The 24,683-nt window shown below is 40.5% G+C and overlaps 1 protein-coding gene across 3 annotated transcripts in view; it reads right to left on the bottom strand.

The window, feature by feature from the left end:
- LOC124158574 (NAD(+) hydrolase sarm1) overlaps window positions 1-24,683 on the bottom strand; it is a 352,120-nt gene that overhangs the window by 88,488 nt on the left and 238,949 nt on the right. For 2 of the 3 annotated variants that reach the window (XM_046533731.1, XM_046533733.1), the window contains one exon: window positions 2,390-3,280. In XM_046533731.1, coding sequence (XP_046389687.1) covers window positions 2,390-3,280 — 891 coding nt within the window. Of the gene's footprint in view, window positions 1-2,389; window positions 3,281-4,808; window positions 5,114-24,683 lie in introns of those variants that run through there. The other variant, XM_046533732.1, reaches the window with a different exon arrangement.

The raw sequence follows: 24,683 nt of genomic DNA, 5'->3' as shown, positions 1-24,683 counted from the left end.
TTGATAAAATAGTTAAGTACTTGAATATCATGTCTCTTGTCAACCAGCGCCAGAACGGTGTTGACACCAGTGTTCCCAAGCCATAAAGAAGCAAAAAAATGGTGAAACGTTTTTTTTTTGAGAATTAATTATTTATGAAAAATATCTTCAGAAAACCTGAAGGAAACTAAGAAATGTTGTGGAATGAGAGTAAAAAATTGAGCATCAAACACAAATATAGGATGGAAGGATGCTAATTCATGGAGGCAAATCGAACTTGTCAGTAATATTAATTGAAGCTTGCCGCACAATGTGGGGTCTCCGGATGTTGAATTACATTGCTATGTGACTTACATTGCCACAGGTTTATCTCACGTTTGTGAAAATTCAGGGTCCCTACAATGATTATATATGTATTCCAAAAGAGCTCTAAAGTTAATCATGTTTTTAATTTTTTGAAAAGTTCTCCGTAAATTCTCAAATAGTAGGGCCTATATGAGCAAGGCTGACTAAAATAGTTAAGAAGCGTAGGAATATAATTTAGGAATAGTTCGAGTAGAATACGTCTTGATCTCTTGTAAATATGATACAGAATAATGGAAGAAATAGATGAAGCCACGTAATTAAGGGAATGAGGATTTTTCCGAACACGGCGATCTTTCATTTTCCGGAAGCAATATATTTCTTCCTATCTCTCAAGTCACGGACGTCATCACGGATACAGAACCAATCACTTCAGGATTCTCACACGCACCTTTTATCAGTTTATTGCTTATTTCATGATTTATCCTCGTGTGAGCACCTCGATATATATATATCCTTTATTATCAGAAAAATCAGGATGGTAACTAAGGCTCACTATCAATAACAGACTCATGCGAGGATCACACATTAAATCATAGGAGATCAGTGTTTTATGTCATGAGGACAGTGAAAGCACTAATAGAATTCTGAGGTCCGAATGAAAAAAATCAAGAAGTACGACTCTAATAGGTACTATAAGAAAGTTGTCGCAAAACATTATATAAGGATCCAATTATATGTAGTGACAACTTAGGAATTTCTTGGATGGACATCTACAAATTAATCGTCGCTGATGGTTGTATACGACCAGAATGGCATTCTTAATGGCAATCACTTTGACGGCTCTTTACTTTTGAAGCAAACTATTTGTGTCACAATAATACATGCATGTTTCCTATTTAAAGGCCACAATACCAATTCGTTAATGCCAATATTTTTCTAGAAGTAATATTTTTAAGGAAATGGTTAAGTGAAATGCCCTTCCTTTCTGGAACACAAACTTTTTAAACAAACTATTGGACGTTAGCATTATATTATGCTCAATATCGCACGGTTCAAATTATTACGACACGATCCTTTCCACTTGAAAAGGGAGAACGTGAAGAAATTTCCTTGAATTTATTGAAACTCGAGCGTGATTGACAAGAGTATCATCAACTACGAACGACATCGACCCATTTGAAATAATTTTAAAATGAGAATAAAAAAATGAAAATTTTAAAAGTTAAACATTTTTACCATCATTAAAATCTCGAATAATGAAAGACGAGTTACCTGTTTCAGAGGCTGCAATAGTTTAGGACTTGCAGGCCACACATTTACATTGGCTAGGCAATATCGACCACATACTTAACGTTTTCAAGAATATGGCATTGCAACTAAATGTATGCTGGACCAATTGTCTCGCTCAGAACCTTCCTCATACCAATTTCACATTCCTAAATGCGACAAAAACAATTAACTGGCAATAGAGTAGCGGGTTGTATGAAATGGATTGAGGGCTTCATAAGATCCTACCCCTGGCCTACATAATACATGCGCTCCCTTGGACAGTCTGCAATATATAATAAATACTATCCTCATACGGACACAATCAGTAGAACAAAATCAGGGGCGTATTACAAGGGGGAGTTAGACCCCAATATTTGGAAGTTTTTTGGAGTTTAAGCTGTCCACTTACCAACACCTCGAGCTCCCTAAGAACTTCCAGTCCATCTACTAGTAGCGTATTTGTTAATAGTATTTATATCACATTAACTTTACATATGTCGCATCATGTCGACACCGGCGGCACCGGGGAAATGTCCCCATCTGTCAACTTAAAGGTCGCGGGTTCGAATCCTATCTAGGTGGATTTACCACCATCCGGGGCATGGATATTTGTGACTGCCAAACAAGTAAATTGAAAGCAAGGACTATCTAGTTCCAAATAATATCTGCCATAAAGGCGACATTATTATTATTATTATTACCATGCGGTGTCCTGATTCCAAATCGCCTAAATAAAAATCTATTTTAATCCTGGCCACCGTCAGCGAACACGTTCTATGTACGCTATTGTATGATGTACTAAAGGCTAAATGAGTGTTCGTTTTCTTTTGCCTACCTGTTTGATGGCCGACGCCTTCTCCGCCGTCACCCCCTCAGTTTCCAGCCTCGCCCGCAGGGCCGACGCGGCGCTCTGCTCGCTGTAGCTCACGTCCCCCGACTGCACCCGCTTCATCTCCGCAGTGTTGGCCGTCGCCCGCTCCGCACTGTACGTGTCCCGCACCACTTTGGTCTTCGAAGCCGTCGTCATCCGCTTCTGCTCGAACTTCACCTCGGAGGACGATGCTGAACTGCTGCTGGTGGTGGCGGACGCGGACGCCGTCGAAGCCGCGTTCAGTGCGTTGAGGGAGTTGAGATGGTGGTAGTTGGATAGCGGGGACAAGGGGTGGCCCACCACGAGGGCCGAACCGGGGGTGGGGGGCGTGTCGGGGTCCGGGAAGGTGACCAGGGGCTCGGCGGTCGACGGGCTTCCATTCCCCGGCGTCCCGTCCGAGAGCTCGGCGACGCAACCGTCGGCCATATCCTCGATCGAGGGCCCTCGGAGGCGGGACACGAGGCTGGAGGCCATCGAGGGGGGGCTGGGGGTCCTGGGGGGCGAGGTGACGGACCGCGGGGGCGGCGAAGGGGACGGAGAACCGATGATGGAGGCCTGGGAGGAGGTGACGGCTGCCCCGACGACGGCCGAAGACGACGACGCCAAGCTCTTGAAGTTTGAGGACCTAGTGGTCTCGCTCTGCTGGCTCGAACTACTCGAGCTGGAGAGGTTCTTCATCTCGGTGATGCTGGACTGCAGCTCCGAGAGGTCCGACTTGACGGAGGACGCCTTCATCTCGGAGGAGCTGAGGAGGTGGCTGGTGCTCGAAGAACTGCTGCTGTGGTGACTGCTGGTGCTATGGTGCTGCACCCTCTTGGCGACGCGCGAACTACTGCTGCTCGCGGCGGCCAAGTGCTGCTCTCCGGAAGAGAAGAGAACAAGGCATGAGAGACTTGGCGGCTTGGTGGTGCGTGGCGTTCATGCGTCTGTGGGGTGCGTGCGTGTGTGTAGACGTGTGTATACATATATGAGTGAAAGGAAGTCCGCAAAACCTTCCTTTGCTCCCCGCTGTTATAAAAGCCAGAGGGCGTCTTCCGCGAAGGGAGGGGAGGGAAGGGGAGGGGTGGCGATGCGTGACGTAACCAAGGACACCCGTCACTGTTGGTACGGTTTCAAAGAGCTTCAACGAGTCTCCTCCCACGGCACCGACGCCCTATTGTTAGTGTGATCGATCATCGAATGGCGGAGCCACCGTCCTTCTCACCCCTTTACCTCTCTATCCAGCCGCCAGGGGCGCGTCGCTCACCCATCGTCTTCTACTTCGTTCGGATGAATGGATGATGGAGAGAAGCGTAACACGTCAACGTCTTCGTGTTAAGTCGTTCAGGGGAGAGTCTCCCGTCCTGAGTAGCAACAGGGGTGCCTATCTCACCCCAATGAGGGCGGCGCAAGACCCACCCCTGAAAATTCTACCCCTCCCCCGCTAATAACCCAGGAGACTGAAGTGAGATAGCGTGTCCTATCGGAACCTGTTTTACTAAAAGTACGTGTCATTCAGATAAACTTTCACTTACCCCTACAACGTTCCGTAGCATATGATGATTACTTTACAAAAAATTTAATTTTCCAGCAAATATTTCTTTATTATTTACCAAATCCCTCCCAAGATTTTTATTTCACCCAAAACCCGTTCTTTCAAAATTGCACTATAGATCTTCCGAGAGGGCGGCTTTGAATAGCACTGGTGGTAATACGGACGGGTTGAATTCCTAAATTTTGCGGAAGTTTTCTAGCGACGCTATGATACTAAATATCTTCAAGGATAAATTCTAGAAAAAATAAGTTGAATTCGGGAACGATATTAGGCCCATATTTTAGCCACTAAGAGTAACTAAATCTTCATTCTGTTTGAACTTTGTAGCATATCGTTGTGACATACACCCATATCCACAAAGCTTTCATCTCCCAATCGTTGCTACGGTTTAGTACGGAATTCTTTGGGGTGCAAAAATAAATCAAATCTTTTTATCACCTGACTGCAAGGGATTCGAAAGCAAGACACATTCTCAATTGATGCCATATGTCAAGGCCGTATCCATATGAAGAGGTCGATGGAATCAAAGATCTTCCCCGAAATTCAGAGTAAATACAATTTTTAGTGTACCCTTTTCGAATAAACTCCCCTAGGAAATCTCACTTCTTTCCAAGGAGCCCTATAAAATTATTTTCCGCGTCGGCATTGGTTTACGTTCGTAACACAGCAACAGCAATTAGCACTCAGCAACAGTCGACCGTAGATTCTTGAGTGGGAAACTTTGCTTAAGAATTAGGAATGACGTTTATAAATAATAAATAAATCTGCAAATAAAAATAGTGACAATTTTGAGCGAATAAATAAATATGAAACGTAATAAGATAAAACGAAATATTAAAAAAAAATTACCTGTCGTTTTCAAACTTGTTGCTATTGCTTATAGACACAATTCCTCTGAAAAGTGCATGTTAGTTAGAACCATGCTTCTAACCAAACGTTGACTGATAAAAGAGATTCAGGTTCGAATTCACTAAGAAAAGGTACAACAATAACGAGGTCCCACCGACGTCGCTGTTGGTTTCACTTCCTCCTCGGGGTTTCTATTTACCGCGCGCCTTCTGCAGATATTCGTACTCGACACTCTTTCCCCGGTCGGTTGAATGAATGACTAATGTAAGAGAGGAACACGACGCGTAAGACGTCTTCTTCTCAACCCGTTCGAGGAGCATCTCCAGTCCGTAGTACAATGAATCCCCTCCCATAGACTCTCCGGAGTGGGCATATATCGTCATCGCGCGCCCTCTCCTCCAATATCTTCCGCCCAATCTCTCTCGTGGGGCAGCGGCGAATCATCTGAGTCATTGAGGCTCGCCTTCTCGGAATCTGTGACTGCAAATCGAGCTCGGCCTCAGCGTCGCGGACACAATCGTCCTGCAGTGAGGGCGCCATTCTATAATTAAAAGCGCGGAACGTGGGAGGCAACGGTGACGACACCAGCGTCATGCGGCGGCGGAGGAGGGAATCCGTGAGAAAGAAAATAATGAAAACATGTGAAGCTAGTCTGCCGCACCACGTAACAACAATATCGGGGGGTTTCTCTGCGCGAATTTTATTTCTCAGGCATGAAAAAGCTGTTCCCAATAGCAATGTTTCAACAATGAGGAATTCGAAGAAGTTTCTAAATTCGTAGGCATTGTCTTCAGCTCAATTGCTCATGAATTTACGGCAATTCAATTTTCAACAAAAAAGCGTACCGGAATTAATTGTTCACTATTTCAGTGATTCAGCCCGAAGGTTGATTTGGATAGGTGTGTGCAAGGGTACAAACTTCCATTAAAGGAGGCCCAATAACATGGCGGTTAAGGTTATATCTGTTGCCGTTTCGCGCGCATTTTATTCGGCTGCGCCACTAGGCAGCTGTATCTCGTTTAGAGTAACTTTCGCATTTAACCGTAGTCTTTTTTTTAGCTGAAAATCGTCTCGCATGCGTTAAACGTGTGTCTTATAGCGTCTCCGTGGCGCAACGGTAGCGCGCCTGACACCAGATCAGAAGGTTGCGTGTTCAACGGGGTCATATTTTTTTTTAGGGGTTAGATATATATATATTACCATCGTGTATTTCCTCGAGAAAAGTGGATATAGACGACTGGTGGTGGCGCCGCGAGCGGAGATTTTGAGATTTGATTTTTATGCGCTCGGAGCGACAAAAATTCTAGCCGAAGACTTGAGAATCCTCAAATGTAACATTCGTGGGTGAGGACATAGCACACCCCAGATTGCCACAGGCGTGTAGATATCACGCATTGAGAATAGAGGGGCCAGCTCTTTTCCCTGGGCCACTTAGCACTTCAAGGATTTTACTACGGGGCATTTGAAGGCCTCACCCGGTGATTGAACGCGGGACCCTAAGATCAGCAGCTAAGCGCTCTGCTTACTAGGCTACCTCGCTCCCCCTAAGCGACATTTCATAAGGTGTTATTCTAGAAAGAGTATCTTCAAGGTAAAAAATCGGCAGTGAGACAGAAGCCAGGGGCGGATCCAGAATTTCTTTCCAGGGGGGGGGGGGGGCTCAAGGATACCTCATAATACAAAACGAATGCAATGATAATGGGACCGTATTAAAATTTTTGCTTATATTTAAGAGTCTGGGGGGTCCGCCTATCCGCCTATGCAGAAGGCTACTAAACTGCGGCGAACTACTGCTGGGGGGGGCACCCCCTAGGCCAGGGGTCTTCAATCTTTTTCTGCACAAGGGCCAAAAATCGATTGCACATCAGAGGGCCACAATACTCCGCGTCAATTTACCACCACATCAATAAAATAAAAAAAAACATAATTTCAAAGTGCAATAATTGCTATTGCTTAAAAATTTCAATCAATCGATGCGAGTTTTGACGAGTGTGTCGATACATATTTTATATTGTGTGGTGCGATACAATGTTCTCTTTAGCCTCTAGGAAACGGAAGAAATTAGCCGGCAGGCAGATGGTTTAAGACCCTTGACCCAGTTGCGTAGCCAGGACCCTCCCCCCCCCCCCCCCCCCGAAATATAAAAACACAAGTATTTTCCTTAATAAAAGAAGACAAAAGATTAAAAAGTCATGAATTTACAAAATATTTCTTTAACAAATGAAGTTTTTTCGATTATGTAAAGTGCTATAATTAGTTTAAAACCCTCTACTTAGTATCCTGTTTTTAAAAAATTTTCCTCCATGGTTTTGGACCCACCCCCCCCGAACGAAATTTCTGGCAACGCCACTGCCTTGACCTAGGCCCTTCGCTTAGCCGCCCCTTGTCCCTGGATCCTGCGCTGCTGGAGCGAAAATCGTTTTTGAGGCTCCGCTGCAACTGTCTTCTTGGACGTGCAAATTAGACTGTAGAAAGTGCTACCCCTTTTTTCTACGATCGATTGCTACATCGCAGTCGTGAGCACCGGATGCATCGCGCGAATCACACTGTATTTATGCCTGCCCTCTCCTAATTGCACAGCACCGTTGGCCACTGTCCAGCTGGAACGGTAATAGTTAAGGGTCTTCTTCGCTTCGCGGAAGCAAGCAAGCTCTCTCAGAGACATTTTAAGCGATTCCGTGATCTCATTGGCCGTGCATCTTCTTCCTCCGCGACGTCACGATGCGAAGAAAGTGTTGCGTCACGTAGAGAGAGTCCACGATCCCCGCCACCAAAGCGTCCGTGACTCCAGCACGGGCGTGAGCGAGCGTGCCCGCGGAGGAAATAGGCTATCGAGCACGAAAAGTACCCGGAATGCGCGTCATAATGTCGTGTTAGTACCTGTAATGAGCTAGCGTGAGCCGATCACAGAGAACTCCCAACTCATCGAGGATTTTTTTCTACGTGGGCGTTATAATCGCTCGCAAGCCAAAACTACTATAGCTTTCTTGAGGAGATGAGAAAGAAAGGAAGAAATTCGATGAGTTAGAAGCACAGTGGAAAGATACCGCTCCTTGATCCTATTTCACTGAATCATATGAAATGGTTTAGGACAGCTCTGACACGTAAACTATTTCATTTTTTTGCCTGTGGAAACGAAAATACGAATCATCAGGTACACGTTCTTCCGGTGCTTGAATATATTTCGGGAAAATGCATAAAATGATTGCCCTATTCCTTTCAAATTATAAAATCCTAATGAACTATGACACATAGGCCATAAAATTTTCCTTTTTCCAAAAACCTTTTACAATTCAAACTTTCAATGATAGAATGATATATTTCCAAAACGTTGGCCGATATAGTAGGGAACAATTTTTAACACATTTTCAGTTAGATTCAATTTTTGAGCTGCTTAAGAGTAAAAAAAAGTCATGATAATGTCAAAACTGAAGTTATTTTTCTTCTACCACGCCAAGTTTTTTTCGATAAACCTTGTGCGATTGTCTCCAAGCACTGTTAGATTGAGCGTCCATCATAAGAGACATCATTGCTCTCCAATTGGCTGACATTAACCTTATGCGACTGTTGCCGGGTGACTGACGCCGATGGAGGCCAGCGAAAGGTGCATAGTTGTCTAGTTATGCAGGAGATACTATAGTTAGACGCAGCAGGCGCGCAGCTAGGAATTGAGGCTAGGGGGGCCCGGCCGGTCTTATGCGCAGCTAGGTATGGAACACGGAAGGTGCCGCTGCCCTCCCCAAGAAAATTTTTAAGTTAAATGGTTCAAAATGGTGAGTTTTACGGAAATGGTGAGTTTTACGGATTTCTGAGGGATATTTTATTAATCCTTACACTATTCTGATAAGTTATATTTATCCAATTAAGTAAAATGGATTAAATTTTAAAACTTCTCTGAGCTCTGGGGGGGGGGGGGGGTTTAACCCCCAAAACCCCTCCCCCTCGCTGCGCCACTGAGACGCAGGCACGTAGTCCAATATTTGCTTCGTTGGAAGCTTCGGTATTAGTAGGGTTGAATAAACTGATATTCTGCTGTCAATTCCTCATCGGTACCAAACCATTCATCGGTAATCATTCCGTATGGGCAGTAAATAAGGTAAGAAATCCCTTTAATATTCATTCATATGCTCATTTTATGCGACATATGATAAAAAGAGGGTATCCTGTGGCTTAAATAGTTGACGTGATAGATAAAAACAGGTTATTTTCTTGTCCCGAGGCCAACAGTTAGTCAAAAACAAGACTCAGACCTAAGACAACAAATTGGTTGTTCCCCAGTGTAATCAAAGTCTTCCATGAAAAAACTGCCAACGATAAATGCATTTATAATATGATAATAATCTGTGTTATTTCTTCCTGTACCACCTCCTACGCTTACCCGCGGATCGACGCCAAAAGCCACGTGTCTCACATGGAGGACAGCAGGGTGTTTCTCACATGGAGTAAAGGCTACGCTGTGTAATTAATAAAGAGAAAAACAAAAGCAACCTCGAAGGATATCAAAACGTCGCCGTCCTGTTTATCTCGCACGCCCACGGGAGCGTATTAGTTATGCTCTCGTATGCAAAACACGACTCGAATGGAAGGAAAGTGACTCAGCAGCGCCAGGGATATTGTCCAGGCAACTCCGTCATCATTTTTAGGTCGAGAAGACAAACGCGTTTCCGAAAAAAATAGCTTTGCTCTTCCGAGTGGTTTTAAACTATATTTAAATTAATCTTAAACTTTGACGCTACGGATATAACCTATCCGTAGAGAAGGATTAAGAGAGTTCTTATAAGATTATCACTGTGCTCCGAAAGAAATTGGTTTCTTTTGAAGACACTACATGCATGCAATCTTTTAGGATTTTAAGGTACCTTTTGGTCACTCAACACACACTTTCATTTGATTTAGTTTACTGATATAGAAAAAATAATAATATATTAATTTAAATTGTTAAATTTGCTGCGGGTGTGGAGAGGAGTAAGAGTGGAGAGAGTGAAGTGGACGGAAAGGATGAGGAAGGACGAAGTGCTGGACGTTGTCGGTGAGGAGAGGCAGCCTCTGTATTAGATACGGCGGAGAAAAAAGGTATGGATAAAGCGAGTAGATACTGAGCAGGGAGGGTATGTTGAGAACCGTATTGAGAGGGTAGAATTTTTGTTAAACGAGAGAGGGGAAGAAAGGGGATAATGTTTTGAGATAGAATTAAAGGGGGTGGTACTAATTGCGAATTGAAGAGGGAAGTCCAAGAAGATGGAGGAGAATGCCGAAATGTTTCTTGAGTACTCCATGAAAACCTATCTTAATTGGTAGAATACTTAAATAAATAAATAGTAAAGTTTGCAAGAAAGTCATTTTCATCCTCGATTCACCGCTTAGGAAACTCTTCAATCTAAAACCCATTTCCATTTAGATAGGCAGGGTAACAACCACACTTTCTTCCAGCCACGCCGTTGAGAAACAAAAATTTTGTAGAACTATTCTTAAAGCATTTTCAGACACGATTAATGTACACTTAATATAGGTGCCTTGCATGAATATCCCTCACCTCAAAAAAGGCCCAATGGAAGACCCCAGTCTACCATGGAAAACCTGAAGAGTATCCTAGCGGTGACATCATTCTTTGAACAAAGGCTCATTTAACTAAACTCACCAATCTAGAAGCTATGACGACGAAAATACTATCATTGTCTGCGGAAGCCATTGCCTCCAGAATATCCCGTAATGGAGGGTGGATGCTGAGTATCAGGGAAGAAAACAAACCGGATACTGACAATCTAACTATGTTCCCACTTTAGGGATAAAACTTGAGGACCCTACTGAAAGATATTAGAGGATAGATGACGTCATCCAAATCCATGCACAGATGGCAGGATTTTGTATCACGTGATGGGAGAAATAAGTGCACCATTTCTAACTCTTGACGTTCGTCGGTCCTTGTTCCCGGCCTTAACTGTAGCCACGTGATTTACTGTCGACTAAAAGACAAAAATGAGTAAAACAATAGATGCAATAATTTACGTTTCATCAAATAATCACAAGTAATCTCGTAAAAGTGCGAAATTCTACATTCTCAGCGTAGCCACAAAATTTTCCGATTCACTGACTACAAGCGTCATCGGAATACGATTAGGAAGAGCAAGGCTCACAATATTTGTCGATTAGTCATACAACATATGTTTTGATACATTTTTAAATTTTATAAATACAATATTGTCTCATTCTCTTTTCATTCTGCTGCTTCCGTCTTCAGGAAATGCTTAGTGTACCGAGTAACGCCGGATTGACAATGCCAGGCATGCTCCACAGCCGTAAAATGGTTAATGCTTGTCACATTTCCAGAGCGTTTCCTCTCGTTATAATTAGCGGTTGCTCTTCAAGTCAGGGAAAAACTTTCGACTCGCACGAATTAAACGTAAAGCTTCAGCCTTCACTTTGAGGAACTACATGATGACACAAATAGAAGATAAACATTTGAAATTCCCACTTTTTTTCAACTCATATCTGTCATTATCAAAACCTTACAAAGTTTATCTCTTATTCATAGCAAATTTCGCTATAGTTGTTGTATTTAGCTGTAGCTATCTCTTAGCGACGAAACACCTGGAATTATAATCCAGGCCTCCATCGATATTACATTACACTCTCGCACCTAATACTAGAACAAATCAATTCCCGGAAACCACAATTACATTCATTCACTCACATTACGAATAAGAACGCGACCGTCTATGCGACTCGAAATGCTATTACAGTGCTCCATGCATGCAGATTCCATTGGGCAACACTTATAATGTCTTCCACGTGAAGGCGCAACTCAAAGCAAACCGCAATCTACCGCGAGATGAACGGAAAGACGAAAAAAGAGGCTCAGATAACATCGACTATGCAACGCGGGGCTGGAAATTAAATGCAGTTCAAACGAACCACTCCGAAGGAGGTCTACGGGACTAGTGAACGTATGACCTTTAAGTTATGGTACTCAGGGTCTATCATGACACTGTCAGCAAAAGTATTTCTTAACTGCAAAACATCTCTCACCAAATATCATACGGTAAGTGCAGGCGTGAAAGATATATTATCGCGACTTGGAAAACTGTTGGATGAAGTTGCTGTACATACTACGCTCTCGAACTTCTTCCAATCACATCATTCCTAGCTATTATTGCGAACTCAAAAAATAAATAAAATATAGTAAAATATGTTTCGTTTAAATTTTTGAACCATTTTCATTATTGTATCCGAGAAAATATTTCAAAGTCGTCTCAATAGTAACTTTTAAATCGGTTATAATGATCGTTTAGCAGAAATATTTTTCAGAAAACACATTTTTTAACTATCGCACGCTCTCGGCGGTGTATAGGTCAGAAATACAAGTGATTCCCCATAGTATAAAAATCTTATAAATCAGAGAAAAATGAGATTTGTGATAAATTGAATGAGAGATAGAAAACTAACGAGTACCTATTAATAGTTTATGGAAAATTATTTTCGTAGCTATTAATCATTAGTCTTTGCCGATATTTAATTCATAAGAGTTTAATCAGACACATACAGAATAATGAGAGATCAAAGCAAAATTTATCTATTCATGTTCAATAGAATACGTCGACCCAAACAGCGAATGCTACGTCAACTAAGATTCTAGATAATTATAAATAGAGGACTTCAGCCGAGCTATGACTAGTTCGTCATCTTCCTCCGCGACACTTTGCCAAGTTGCATCACGGAAGCCGAAAAGGGAATCACTTCTATATTAATCGGAATTAAGTCGACTAAGTATCTGAGGCTCGCTTATCGTAATCGTATTACGATGACGCCATCACTTGTACTCTCAGACATTCGCTCGTAAAGATGCTTGCGCCTCAGCATTAATGACATGACACATCACGACGGTTCCAACTAAAAAGACAGTGTTTCTCGGACTCGTGGGAGTCTTGAGTCAGCTGGTGTTCGAAGGCGTGGCAGTCGGAACGAAGGCACGTGAAGTTAAAAGTACCGGTGGGATACTAAAAGATACTAAATGGTGGATTCACACAGCAAGTATTTACTGAAGGATCATCATCATCATTGGTCAACAATCCTAGGATTGGTTTGACGCAGCTCTCCACTCAATTCTCCTATCAGCTAATCTTTTCACTCCTACGTATTTCTTCTCTTTCACATCTCTCTTTACTTGTTCCATATATTTTGTTCGAGGTCTTCCTTTTCCGTTCTTGCCTTCCACTTTTCCCTCGACGATTGTCTTCATCAGGCCATCATGTCTCAAGATGTGGCCTATAAGGTTGTTCCGGCTTCTTGTTAAGGTTTTCATGAGGATTCTCTTCTCTCCTACTCTTCTTAGGACTTCCTCGTTACTAACTCGGTCGATCCATTTGATTTTCATCATTCTTCTGTGGCATCACATTTCGAAGGTCTCTATGCTTTCTTTCTCCGCTGCGGTCATAGTCCATGCCTCACTTCCGTATAGGAAGGATATACTTAAGGATACAAAAGCGAATTCGCCACATTCAGGGTCGGCCTGGGGGCCCTCGGCTGGGGGTCGTGACGGGGGGTCCTCCCACCGTCACGACCCCACGAATTTTAGGAGATAGGGATTTTGACGCAATTCTCGTTCTTCAAAACTAAATAAAAGTTAATAAATATAGCATTTCCGTAAGAAAAAATACCATGAAAATTGAGAATTTCACAGCTTATAAAATTTAATCAGGAATGATGGCTCTATTATGTATGTATTTAGTGAATTTGCTACTTGAAACTGCACTGAAATCTAAAAAATACCTCTAAAATAACATGATTTAAGGTAGATGCTTAGGGACATAGGGCCAATTCAGATTTTTATTGCTATTTATTTAGGCCAATACCTGATTCTCTTGGCATTACAAGTTCTCACGCTCAAGAACTGGTGCTCTCATATAAAGCTATACGATGACATTTCAACTAATTCAAGAGTATTTTCCGGCAACAATATGCCATGCTCTATGCATGTGAAAGCTATCGTAATATGTTTTAATGGTTGGCAGGTATTTTGCCCTCGATTTGAAGTATGAATGTTGTATCTTTAATCACGAAATACACAAATATTTTGCATTTATCTCAGTTTTCACCATTCTCCATATCTCAATATCCACCTATGCAGTTGTAGCGAGTATATTTACCAATTGCGAAAACGAAACCATAGAAAACGGAAATACTACGGACGAATTTAATTATGAACGTCAAACGAACTTGACCGCAGCATTCCACAGAGGGGATGTCGGAACAATCGCGGTCATTGCCAAGGCGACGCGTTATGAATCAGAAGCATTGTCCCGTTGCGTGATTGGTTGCTCAGCATCCATGCCTCAGCAGGCTGGCTTGGGGATAACGACCGTTGCGACTGCAGCGCCAAGCGCATTTGTCGCAGTGGAATAATTTTTAAATAGAGATTGAATTGATTTTTTAATTAACATCTATTCATCTCAACTACTATTAAATGTTTTGATGTTTTTATTATTATTATTGTTATTATTATTATTAAAGTACAGTTACAAGCCGTACATTCGGTCGGGTGGTAACATAGATACAATTAAATAAAAAACACGTAAAAAAGTAATAAAATATAAACGTTAATCCAAACATAGTGATACAAAAAATGAAAAGACCATTAAAATTCAGTCTTTTTTATTTTTCTCATAAAAAACAAGATTTCGCGGGAATGGTTCCAAAACTCCTTTAGGAAGACCGTTCTAATCCCCTATCCCTCGGTGCTGGAAAGAATATTTAACCAAATTCTCTATCTCTTATATATATCTCTTGTATATCTCTTTCGGAGGGACTATTTTGTGTTGGTGATCTTTTCTAGTGATTACAAATAGTGATTGATTATGATGATTGCAAAAGATGTGAAATATAAACCAGTGAAAATTGCTGAATTTCGTACACAATATAATTTTGAACAGTTCATTATGGATACCTATATATTCGAAGCGGAAAAAATTATATCCACTGATATATGAAACATATTTTTTTTATAAATTATGAATAATTGGTTCTAGTCGATCGATATAATCCCACCAATTCTCCATGCTCAGGAAAACTCCCCGATTGCTCTTAACAACCTCATCATTTTGACCACTAGATACGAAAATTAGAATAGAACGTCAAAAATTTAAATAAGGGTATATAGAAATTTAAGAAATGCTTTTCCAATTCTAGATGATACTTCCAGAGTCAAAATCAAGAATCGGATCCAAAAATAACTGGATTAAAAGTCATGATAGTTTTTTTTAAATTGATTGCCGCCGATATAGACTATACATTTATATTATCATCTACTCGGGGACGTGGAAAGCAAATTATGCCATAATTCCGGCGCAGAAGGAGGCAAAAGAACAATGGAGAAGCATTTAAGTTTTCATTTGGAGTGATAATTGAGAAATTGAGGATTTAAACCTAGCGGTACCTTACAGCTTATTATTACATGACTGATAACTTTTAATCACTATTGGGTTACTGTAAGTGGTTGTGTTCTGATTTCCCTTTCACACCACAGGCTTCGGGCCATAAAAATTACAAGCAATAGTGAGTCACTTTTAGACTTTAAAAACATGCTTTTCAAAATGTCATAAAAATTTAAGAATTCTTGATGAAATAAAAATTCCGGGATAAACATCGTTTATAGAGGAGGAAAAAGAAAGTTTTGCAAAACTTTAGGAGATGAGCTCTGGAACCTAATTGCGCTAATCGTTTAAAGAAAAGTATGCAATCCACATTGAGGGCCAATATCACTCCTCACGGCGCGGCGTTGGAAGCGGAAGAAAAAAAATAATGAATGAAAATTCAAAAGCTCGATTTTATTGCCTCCATTGGTTGATTTATTTATAAAGTATTGGTGTAATTTCCTACGGCGCGGCGGTGGTTGATGATAAGTGTTTTTTAACAACGAGACAAAATGGATGTGTATAAATATATTCTGGCGGAAAAAAGTTTATAATAGTTGATAGGGACCAGAAAAGAGGGTAATTGAGAAATGGAAGAGTAATATGATTACTACGTTAGTTGATCAATAAATTTATTGCAGTAAGGATGGTTAATCATTTTGATGGGTGATAGGGCTGTGAATCATAAAATTACGTCGAAAAAAATACTCTCACAAAGCAGGGTATTTTCGTGATCGTTATAATATAATTTACGCCATTGCCCCATCACAGAAAAAAAATCATTCTATAGCCTTAAGTGTTGAAATAAAGTTCCCATCCAAAGAAAAGTAAATACCAAATTTTTCTTGAATGTGAGCTACCAACCCGGTCGTAAAGGTCTCTTTCCCACGGTGTAAAAACTAGCCAAACCCTTCAATTGGTTGATTACGGGCTGAATAAAAGGTATTTTTATGATCATTTGCGTGTGAAGTTCCCGATGAGATGCAGAGATCAGAAGTAGGTCATTTGATTCGAATTGTAAAGACCAATAAAAAGACACTCTTTACTGCCAGGACAATGCGTCTCAGATATTATACCTAAGTAAACCAAACACAAACATGTCTGTCATTGGAATATTCTTAGTTAGTACGAATTACTCCGTGGTAGAGACTGTATTATTGTGTGTAATTAACATTTTTTTTACTTGACTAAAATTTTCATCATTATATATTAGCTGGAACACAAACATAGTGATCCCAACCAGTTACTTTTAATTAGAATGATCATCTCTCTGTGAGATATAACCCATTCGGAGGATCAAGCCAAAAGTTGGTTAAGATAGGTGAGGATAGATCTCAACCAAGGCAGAGCCAGAGACGTGCAAATATCAAACATTCTCATTCTCACATATATTCCTCCAACTTCTCCCTCTATAAAATGCAATGGAGTCACTTCCTCGCGCCAAAATTTTGAATTCTGGTTTAGAAGACGCATTATTCTCGCTAGACCATTCGCATTACATATTACCTCGCGTTAGAGAATCATTTACGTAAAAACGATAACATTGTCGCCAGAGAAAACAGGTTCTTTTGACGTCACTGGTACGCAAACTATTACAGAGGTGTAATTAAAGATTGTATTGGGAAAGACCTATTATAAATTCGACCAATTTGATTCCTTAAGCCGTAACAAAACGCACCCATTTAACCTGCGGCCAAGGGTACAGCGTAGAGGAGGCCCAATTCCAGCGTAGAGGAAGCCCACATCCATAAAGTAAGATTTCTGTTGCCACTTCGGTCGCATTTTAATCGGATTTCAAAAGTGCCCGTGGCGCGGTGATGAGTGCAATGCGATCCACTTTTTTCCAATATTTGGTTTGGTATTTGGAGGAGGCGACCGACAGCTGAGGTCATTTGCGCCATGAGGGAAGGGTGTGGAAGGAAGGGTGGAGAGAAACCCGGCGTCGGCGTTAGCCTGCTCTTAACGAAAGGCGCCAAGGGGACCACGGCTTAACGTCCCATCCGACAGACGGAGTGCTGCGCTTGAAATGTCCTCCACACAACATTCAAGCAGGGATCGGGCCGTCTCTGAAAATTCTCTGCCACTGCCGGGATTTGAACCCGAGCCCGCCGGGTGGGAAGCCAACACTCTAGCCACCACACCAACCCGATCCCCTTTTTTTTTTTTTTCCAATATTTTGCATTGTAGTGTTTGTAATTGCGAAGAATAACATTGAAAAGTCCAGAATTTGATAGATCACATCATTATGTACATATATTTCGTAAACACCCCTAGCTATACATTATTTCGCCATGAAAATCGGATCACTTTGCCCGTCAACGACGCGAGTGGCGACTTTTGCAAACTCATTTACGTGCGCAGAGGGTGGCAACACATTTAGAGGCCGACTTGAAGATCCTCTTTTGTAATATTCATGCCTGAGACGTATGGGGTAGTGCTACCCCATACGTCTCAGACTGCTCAGTCATTGGCCACATCGCTTGTGGTTCAGGCGGCCATTCCAAAGCATTGTGAGGATACCCAGGCCGCATTCCGTAAATGCATGCTCTGAGCGTGTTATTAGTTTAAAATTTTATTTACCATCTTGAATTTTTCGGGCATGTATAGTTGACTATCCAAAAATTACCGATATTGCACACATAAAAATGATTCATTTGAGGAAAAACTGAAGAATATTTTTTAAAAATTTGGGATGTGGAAAATGTTGGCAACGATCTACTCTTTTAACCATTAAAATTCAACTAGATAACACCAGAAAATAGGAATAATTCGTCACGAAATATTGGTGCATATGAAATGGTGTATCCTTTAAAGATGTATTCGCAGGTGTCCAAGGGGCTTGATATTGACATCAAAGGCGCAGATGACTCACTCTCATGCGGCTCAGATCGGTTGACGACGGCCAACGAATTTGTCACCGAGCAATTGAAGACACTAATATATCATGGCATATTGCGAGATGGTTGCTCTGGATAGCATTTAGAAATAAATATGATTCATCACTGTTGTCCCAACGAACTGTGTTCATCCCTGCCTTATTTACACCGTGGATAGTGACAGGAACGGACTTTTGCTCAAGCCAAGGTGTCTAGAATGGCCATACTAGATTGTATTTCAACGAAATAGGAAGGACGAAGATGTATGTACACTCAAAATATCTAGTACTCCAAAATTACACTCTCCTTTTATAATAAGATTTCGAGAAATGCAAGCACTCTACCTTCGATTAAACTATATTTTAGGTATCCTTTAGCTAGTAAGGTGATGAAAGAAACATGATATGTCTTCGAGCCACAAATTAGGACTCCAGTGCCTTGATATGAGGGGCTATATTCTTTTGAAATGTTGATAAAAAATTCTCGTTAAGACCAATGTCGAAACAGTTTGATCATACAATTATAAAGATATGATTGAGCCCTGAATGCCAAAGACCTTGAAGCAACAAGATAGATTTTTTCAAACTTTCAAACAAGATACAGAACTAGAAACACAAAAAGTGTTTCTACTTCTATATTTTAGTTTATTGCTTTTTTTTGGTTACTTGAGAACAATCAAATATCATAATCTTCATCTCTTGGCATACAAAACTTTCAGACACCTGAAGTGTGAGTAATTTAACTTTTCATGATGAACGCTACCTGGATATTAACTTGCTCCTGTACTGCCATTTAAACCTTATTTTATTAACAAACTACTGTATTTTGAGCATGGAAAGATTCCATAATTTAAGTAACAATACATTTCTCCTGGGACCACAGAGAGGGCCAAAGAAATTAATATTATTTTCTTCCGCAATTCATTCATCACCCTTTGTTTTCCTTTGAATGCCTCTTACTCACAGGAATAATGGGCTTCAGATGTGCGCTCCACTAATAACTGGCGTGAAAAGAAGAAATGTGCAGAGGAGAAGAGATAATTCGAAAGAAGAATAGAGAGGAAAGCCGCGTCAAAACAATCTCGAGGTCGATGACCTAGCATGAAAAAAAGCGTGAATATATTATTAATTAGTCCAAAGCTTCACAACAGTAAAGTGCCTTTGGGATATAGGCAAGGTTCATCGACACAGAACTCTACCGTAAATCATGATATACGGTCATGTCTCTTCAGAACGAGCCGCATCGGATGGAATTACTTTATGATAGAATTGCACTCTCGCTTCGAGAAGTTAATTTAAATTTCAACAAACTGCGATGAATTCATGAATGGAATAAATGAATTGGCTACACACGGATAACATGATATAATGCTTCTTTCTTTTTACAGCTGCGCTTCGATATCAACCGAAGATAACTGAAATTGAGGCTACAACACTTATATGAAAGTTGTGAATATTTTTGTACTGCAGAGTCATTAAATGAACTACTTCAGACTTAGTGTGACTTACCACCATTAAATTCGCATGTGATGCGAATGGAGATTGCCTAAAAGAATGAAAAATATTCAAATGCCACTCCTGGTCAAAGATAGAAGTAAAATTCAAACATTATACCAAATATAACAGTCACAAAATTATAACAAAATAAATTCACAACTCTCAAGAATATGAAAGAACACACACTGTTAAATGTAAGGAACATGGATATATACTAAGATTATCGTGGTTACATGCAAACAATAAATCGTCCCTGGTTTACGAATTCGTTCTGCTATCAAAACACGTTTACGAGGACAATACGGTTCGCAAACAATATCAAGCTAATATTTATTTTGACCAAAATGAAGTTCTTTCAAACTAAAAGCTGGAGGAAAACAAAGTTTTATCAGTATTTTAAGACGTCTGCTATGGGCGAGTACGAATAAAACACCTCAAATATCATATTTTTAGCAATCATATTCGTGTGCTGTTTATTTATTTACCTTCACCGCCTCGAAAACAGAACATTTAGCGCTATTACAGCGGGATAATCTTATGAAAAACAACGCAAGACGACCATTGACACCCTTGCCCTTGATAGGAGCAACCAACTAGGCGGGAATCGAACCGCGACCTTCGGTTTGGCAGGCGAGCACTTTACCTCGCCGAGGGCGGCAAGTTTATTATTCGCACCGAGATTGTGTTTGACTGAGACGGCCGGTGTGTTATAACAAACACATAAATTTGCTTAAATATTGGAAATTATCGATCAGAAACTTCTTCATACAAAAAGCAAGTCTTTCAATCCGCCTTTCCTCCGTATCGTTGCTGACTACAACGATCGGCATACGAAGATAACAAAGGTTTTCCAGTCCATCAATACGATTGAATTCCACATTGAACAAGTCTTAGTGATTTGTAGAACGAAAATCAATCTATAGAATCTGGAAACGTAAACTTCTTTCAAGGGGGGAGGGTTGGCGCCCTAAGAGAAGGCAAACTGAGGGGTGAACGGAGGTATTATTACACGAGACAGAAGCGGAATCGAAAGAGAAGAAGAAGAGGGCGAGTTGGCGATCAATCTGATGTGAAGACGTGTGAGGTCCATTTTTTTACTCGATCGGAGGACGAAAGGGAGAACTAGATAAGACCCGGCGGCGGCGGCGGCGGCGGAGATCAAAGGAAAAGAGGAGTTGGGATAGCAGATGTAATCGACAAAGGAATCGCGACGATGTTGGCGAGATTGATCGATAACTATCGGAGATTGAGTAACTGTTGCGACGGAATTCTAAGGATAAGGGGATGTGAGTATAATTGCCCAGTAAGGGACGGCTAGTGAATTAAAAGGTCTGGATGAGAGAGAGATGTGGACGAGAGTGAGTGGTCAAAAGGAAACGGATTAGCCGAGGCAGAAAAGTGGATGTGAATAGGACCATATACTTCGAGTAGTAATGATCTATGTATGAATAATCTGAGACATCGGTGCTCAGCTGATGGGAATACCAATGGGTATGTTGCAGGGGTGACAGTTTTGGAAAAAAAATACATCAAACCCGAAGTAATCTGAGAACCACTCAGCCTGAAATGAAATCATTTGTGGATCTCCTCCGAATATTCCCCCTGACAACTAACACACCCCAATTCTAAGGAGGCGTCCATTGATTACTTGAGTTGATTTTGGCGACTATACACTCTCCCCTCACTCTTTATAAAGATATTGTGAGATTTGGCTCGACCCTCTCCCTTTAAATCGCGTTAGATTGTTGGAGATGCGTATTTTCAGTGAAAATACGTTAATCAATAAAATCGCTTCAGGCTCGATTTTGTGGAAGTTCGATAAATCCATGATAAAAGAACACAAAAGGTAATTTCCACACTTGTAATTCCAAACTCAACAACTGACCATTACTTCAACACTTTGAGTCATTTTCAAGGCCTGAATTGACCATTGAAAGTGACGCAATGTGTTGAAACTATGCTCGGTTGTTGAGTTTTGAATTAAAAATGTGGAAATTACTATTGGTCTTCTTTTATCATGAACGTTAATCTATGCTTTATTACGTTAGACTTATTGAAAGAGCAATACGTTTTTAATCAGTTTCAATTTAAGATTATTTAAGATAAGTATTTAAAATTACTTGTATCGTAGTCTAGAATCACATTTTACACCGTTTCTTGCGGAAAAAAATTATGTCATATATGCCAGGACCCCCCCTTTCCCACGTGAGATCGGGTGAGAATCGACCCCCTCGCCCCCCCCTAAACGCCTCACGTAATTTATGGATGCACCAAAACGAAAAGGAAAATTTATCGCTAGAAACTTATGTTATCGCTTTATGTTATCTTACAGATCCTGGTATACCGATTATTTTCTAATCGATCCCAATTCATAATTATTTCAGAAAGCAATGCAAAATTTCCCGAAAGTTTAACCAAGCTATATACATGATTTTAAATGTAACAAGGAAATAAAAAAATCACAAACTTAATCTTTACGGATAAGTCGGTTCTTGCACTAAGTCATTCCCCATCTCCGTTCCTCTCCACCGCATTGTATGACATTAACTCATCCCCTTCCCCCTGCTCCCCATCAGATGCCACTGGCGCAGATGGTGCTGCCGCGACCGACACGCGGCTGCACGAGAAAACACGTGTTCTCCACAGACGACGGAGTATGTCGTTACACTAGATTGCATGACCAAGGACGATAACCCACAACCAAGTCAGCTGTTTGACTCCTAAGGGCATTGAATGAGCAGAAAGACTGATTGACGGTCAATTTGAAAATTTCACAGTTTTGATTTCGATTTATGGAACGTAACATTAGGCTGGTAAATTTCCTTCAGTCGATACCAGATGCGGTGTTGAATTTCATCCGCGGATTTGATGCTGCAGCAAACGTTACAATATATCCCAGTTATTTAAAAGGTACATTACCATTTCCAGGCATTGCAAAATGATGTTGCAGTGTAAAAAAGAAGAGGCTGAAGGCGAAATTAATTTTGAATAGTGTGCCTTGAGGAATTGAAATAATATAATTTAAAAAAAATATCACACTGACGAAGCCATTAATTTTTAAACTTCAATTCATATGAATACTAAATTTATCACAGTATTTGCCCCCATCACCATTATTTCGGGAGCTTATGCAAACAATGAATGAAATCGATTAATAACTCAGTCTCTATATGATGCATTTTTTTCCTGGCAGGATTTATTTCAACTGAAGATAGCAAACGGATGGAATGGCTGGAAACTCCTTTATGCTTTAAAAAATTGCCAAATAGCAAGATTAAACTCTTGTTCATGGACTGCTGATACGGAAATTAAAAAAATAAAGCGTGTGTAATGGAAACCAAACTTCCTCAAACGAAGAAACCCTACAATTGTCACACAAAATATACACTAAACTGTACCAGAATGACTCCCTCAACAAACCCTTCTAAAGTTGGGTTAAATATGATCTACTAAAAAAATGGAGAAAAATTGTAACGAAAACTAATTAAAATATTTTCAGGCGAATGGATATTAATTTATGAATTGCAGCATCCAACGCCTCACTTAAATACCGAGGCATTAGATTGCAACTAACACGATGACCCTCCTAATCAAGCGATTTTATTTCAAGTGAAGTTTATTGATAACATTTTTATCGAATTGTATTGGCAGAACGATTTTTACTATAAAATAAGGCATTGATGACTTATAATGAATTCAAATACGTTTCTGCGATTATTATCTCTCAACTTAAAAATATCGCATGATTTCCTGACATTTTTACTAGACCAGAGGCACTAATCTTTTCACACCGTGGATCTACACTTCATACAACTTTGATCCACTGTTGAATGAAGCTTCTGATGTTGAATCAAACTACTGAAGACGCCTCAGGCGACGGCTTCTACACTGATTGTAGGGCAGAGAATTAAATCTCTTCTTCCAACAGATGTCTTTTCACACTCCGAAAGGTTGCGCCGTAAATAATCACGATTTATGGCCGTTTCAAACGGGTCTTTTTTATTTCCTCGCCATTATATGATAGCCACTCGCAGACAACATCTGGGCCAGCAGTATAAATCTTTTCGCAATAAGTTTTAAATTGTTCTTTCGTTATTCAAGAGATCGTTGGCGCTCTCAGAACGTTGTCTCAAAAATTTCTCGAGGTGGTATCAATGGACTCACGACTCAACGATCGGATGATCTTATTTCGAATTCTTACTAGAGCACCTGACTATAAAGGAAATATATAGGAATACGTCTTATCAACTTCCTTCAATACTTTACGTGATCGACTCTGGTCATGACAGAGGTTTTTCCCGAGAATGAAGGTAGATACTATTTTCCCGAAAATTACGGAAAAAAATCCTAATTTTGATCGAACTCTGGAATTACCGTTCTTAAAAAACTAGGTATGACTCTTTTTCCTTAAAATATCGTATTAAAAATCCATACACTCCAATTTTTTATACTCTTACTGCAATATCTGTCTACACGTAAGTAAACTAAAAGAAATTAATTGAACTAATAGAATATAAAAATGGTTTGAAACTGCTGTAAAATGCATCACATGATCACAGCATAGAATGATTTTAATAAAATTCTCCTCCACGAAGATTTATGTCACTGAACAAAAACATATGGGCACCTCGATACTACTTTTAGATTGATTAGTGATTTAATTGTTAATGCTGTTTCTGAGGCTAGAATACAAAGGCTACGAACCAAAGGAAAATGTTATTTAAGTCATCTGTAATAGCTGGAAGAGGTTTTAAGGGAGAACTGCTATCATTGAGTGATCGGAAAACATGTATGTAAATCATTATTCTGGTTCTTAGCATCGAAATATCTCGTCTCTTAAACGTTCTCACTCGAGGAAACCTAGCTTGTCATTTCGAATGAGAAGTGACTTAATCAATTCAGTCGCTTTATTTCTTACAATAAATTACTATAGAGCCATATCACGCGCATTGCAGATATCCATGCATATTTCATTAGTCAGCCACAAATAGCCAGCAGCGATGGCGTGACGACCGGCGCGGCGATGAACACTGCAGCTCTATGAAGTTTGTGGAAATAATGTTGACCTATTCCCATTTGGGGGTACTTTGCCGCAGA

Source organism: Ischnura elegans, chromosome 5, assembly GCF_921293095.1.
Source record: "Ischnura elegans chromosome 5, ioIscEleg1.1, whole genome shotgun sequence".
In the NCBI taxonomy this organism is placed as follows: domain Eukaryota; kingdom Metazoa; phylum Arthropoda; class Insecta; order Odonata; family Coenagrionidae; genus Ischnura; species Ischnura elegans.
The sequence above is the reverse complement of the archived record's forward strand: the minus strand, read 5'-3'. Positions and strand labels throughout refer to the sequence as shown.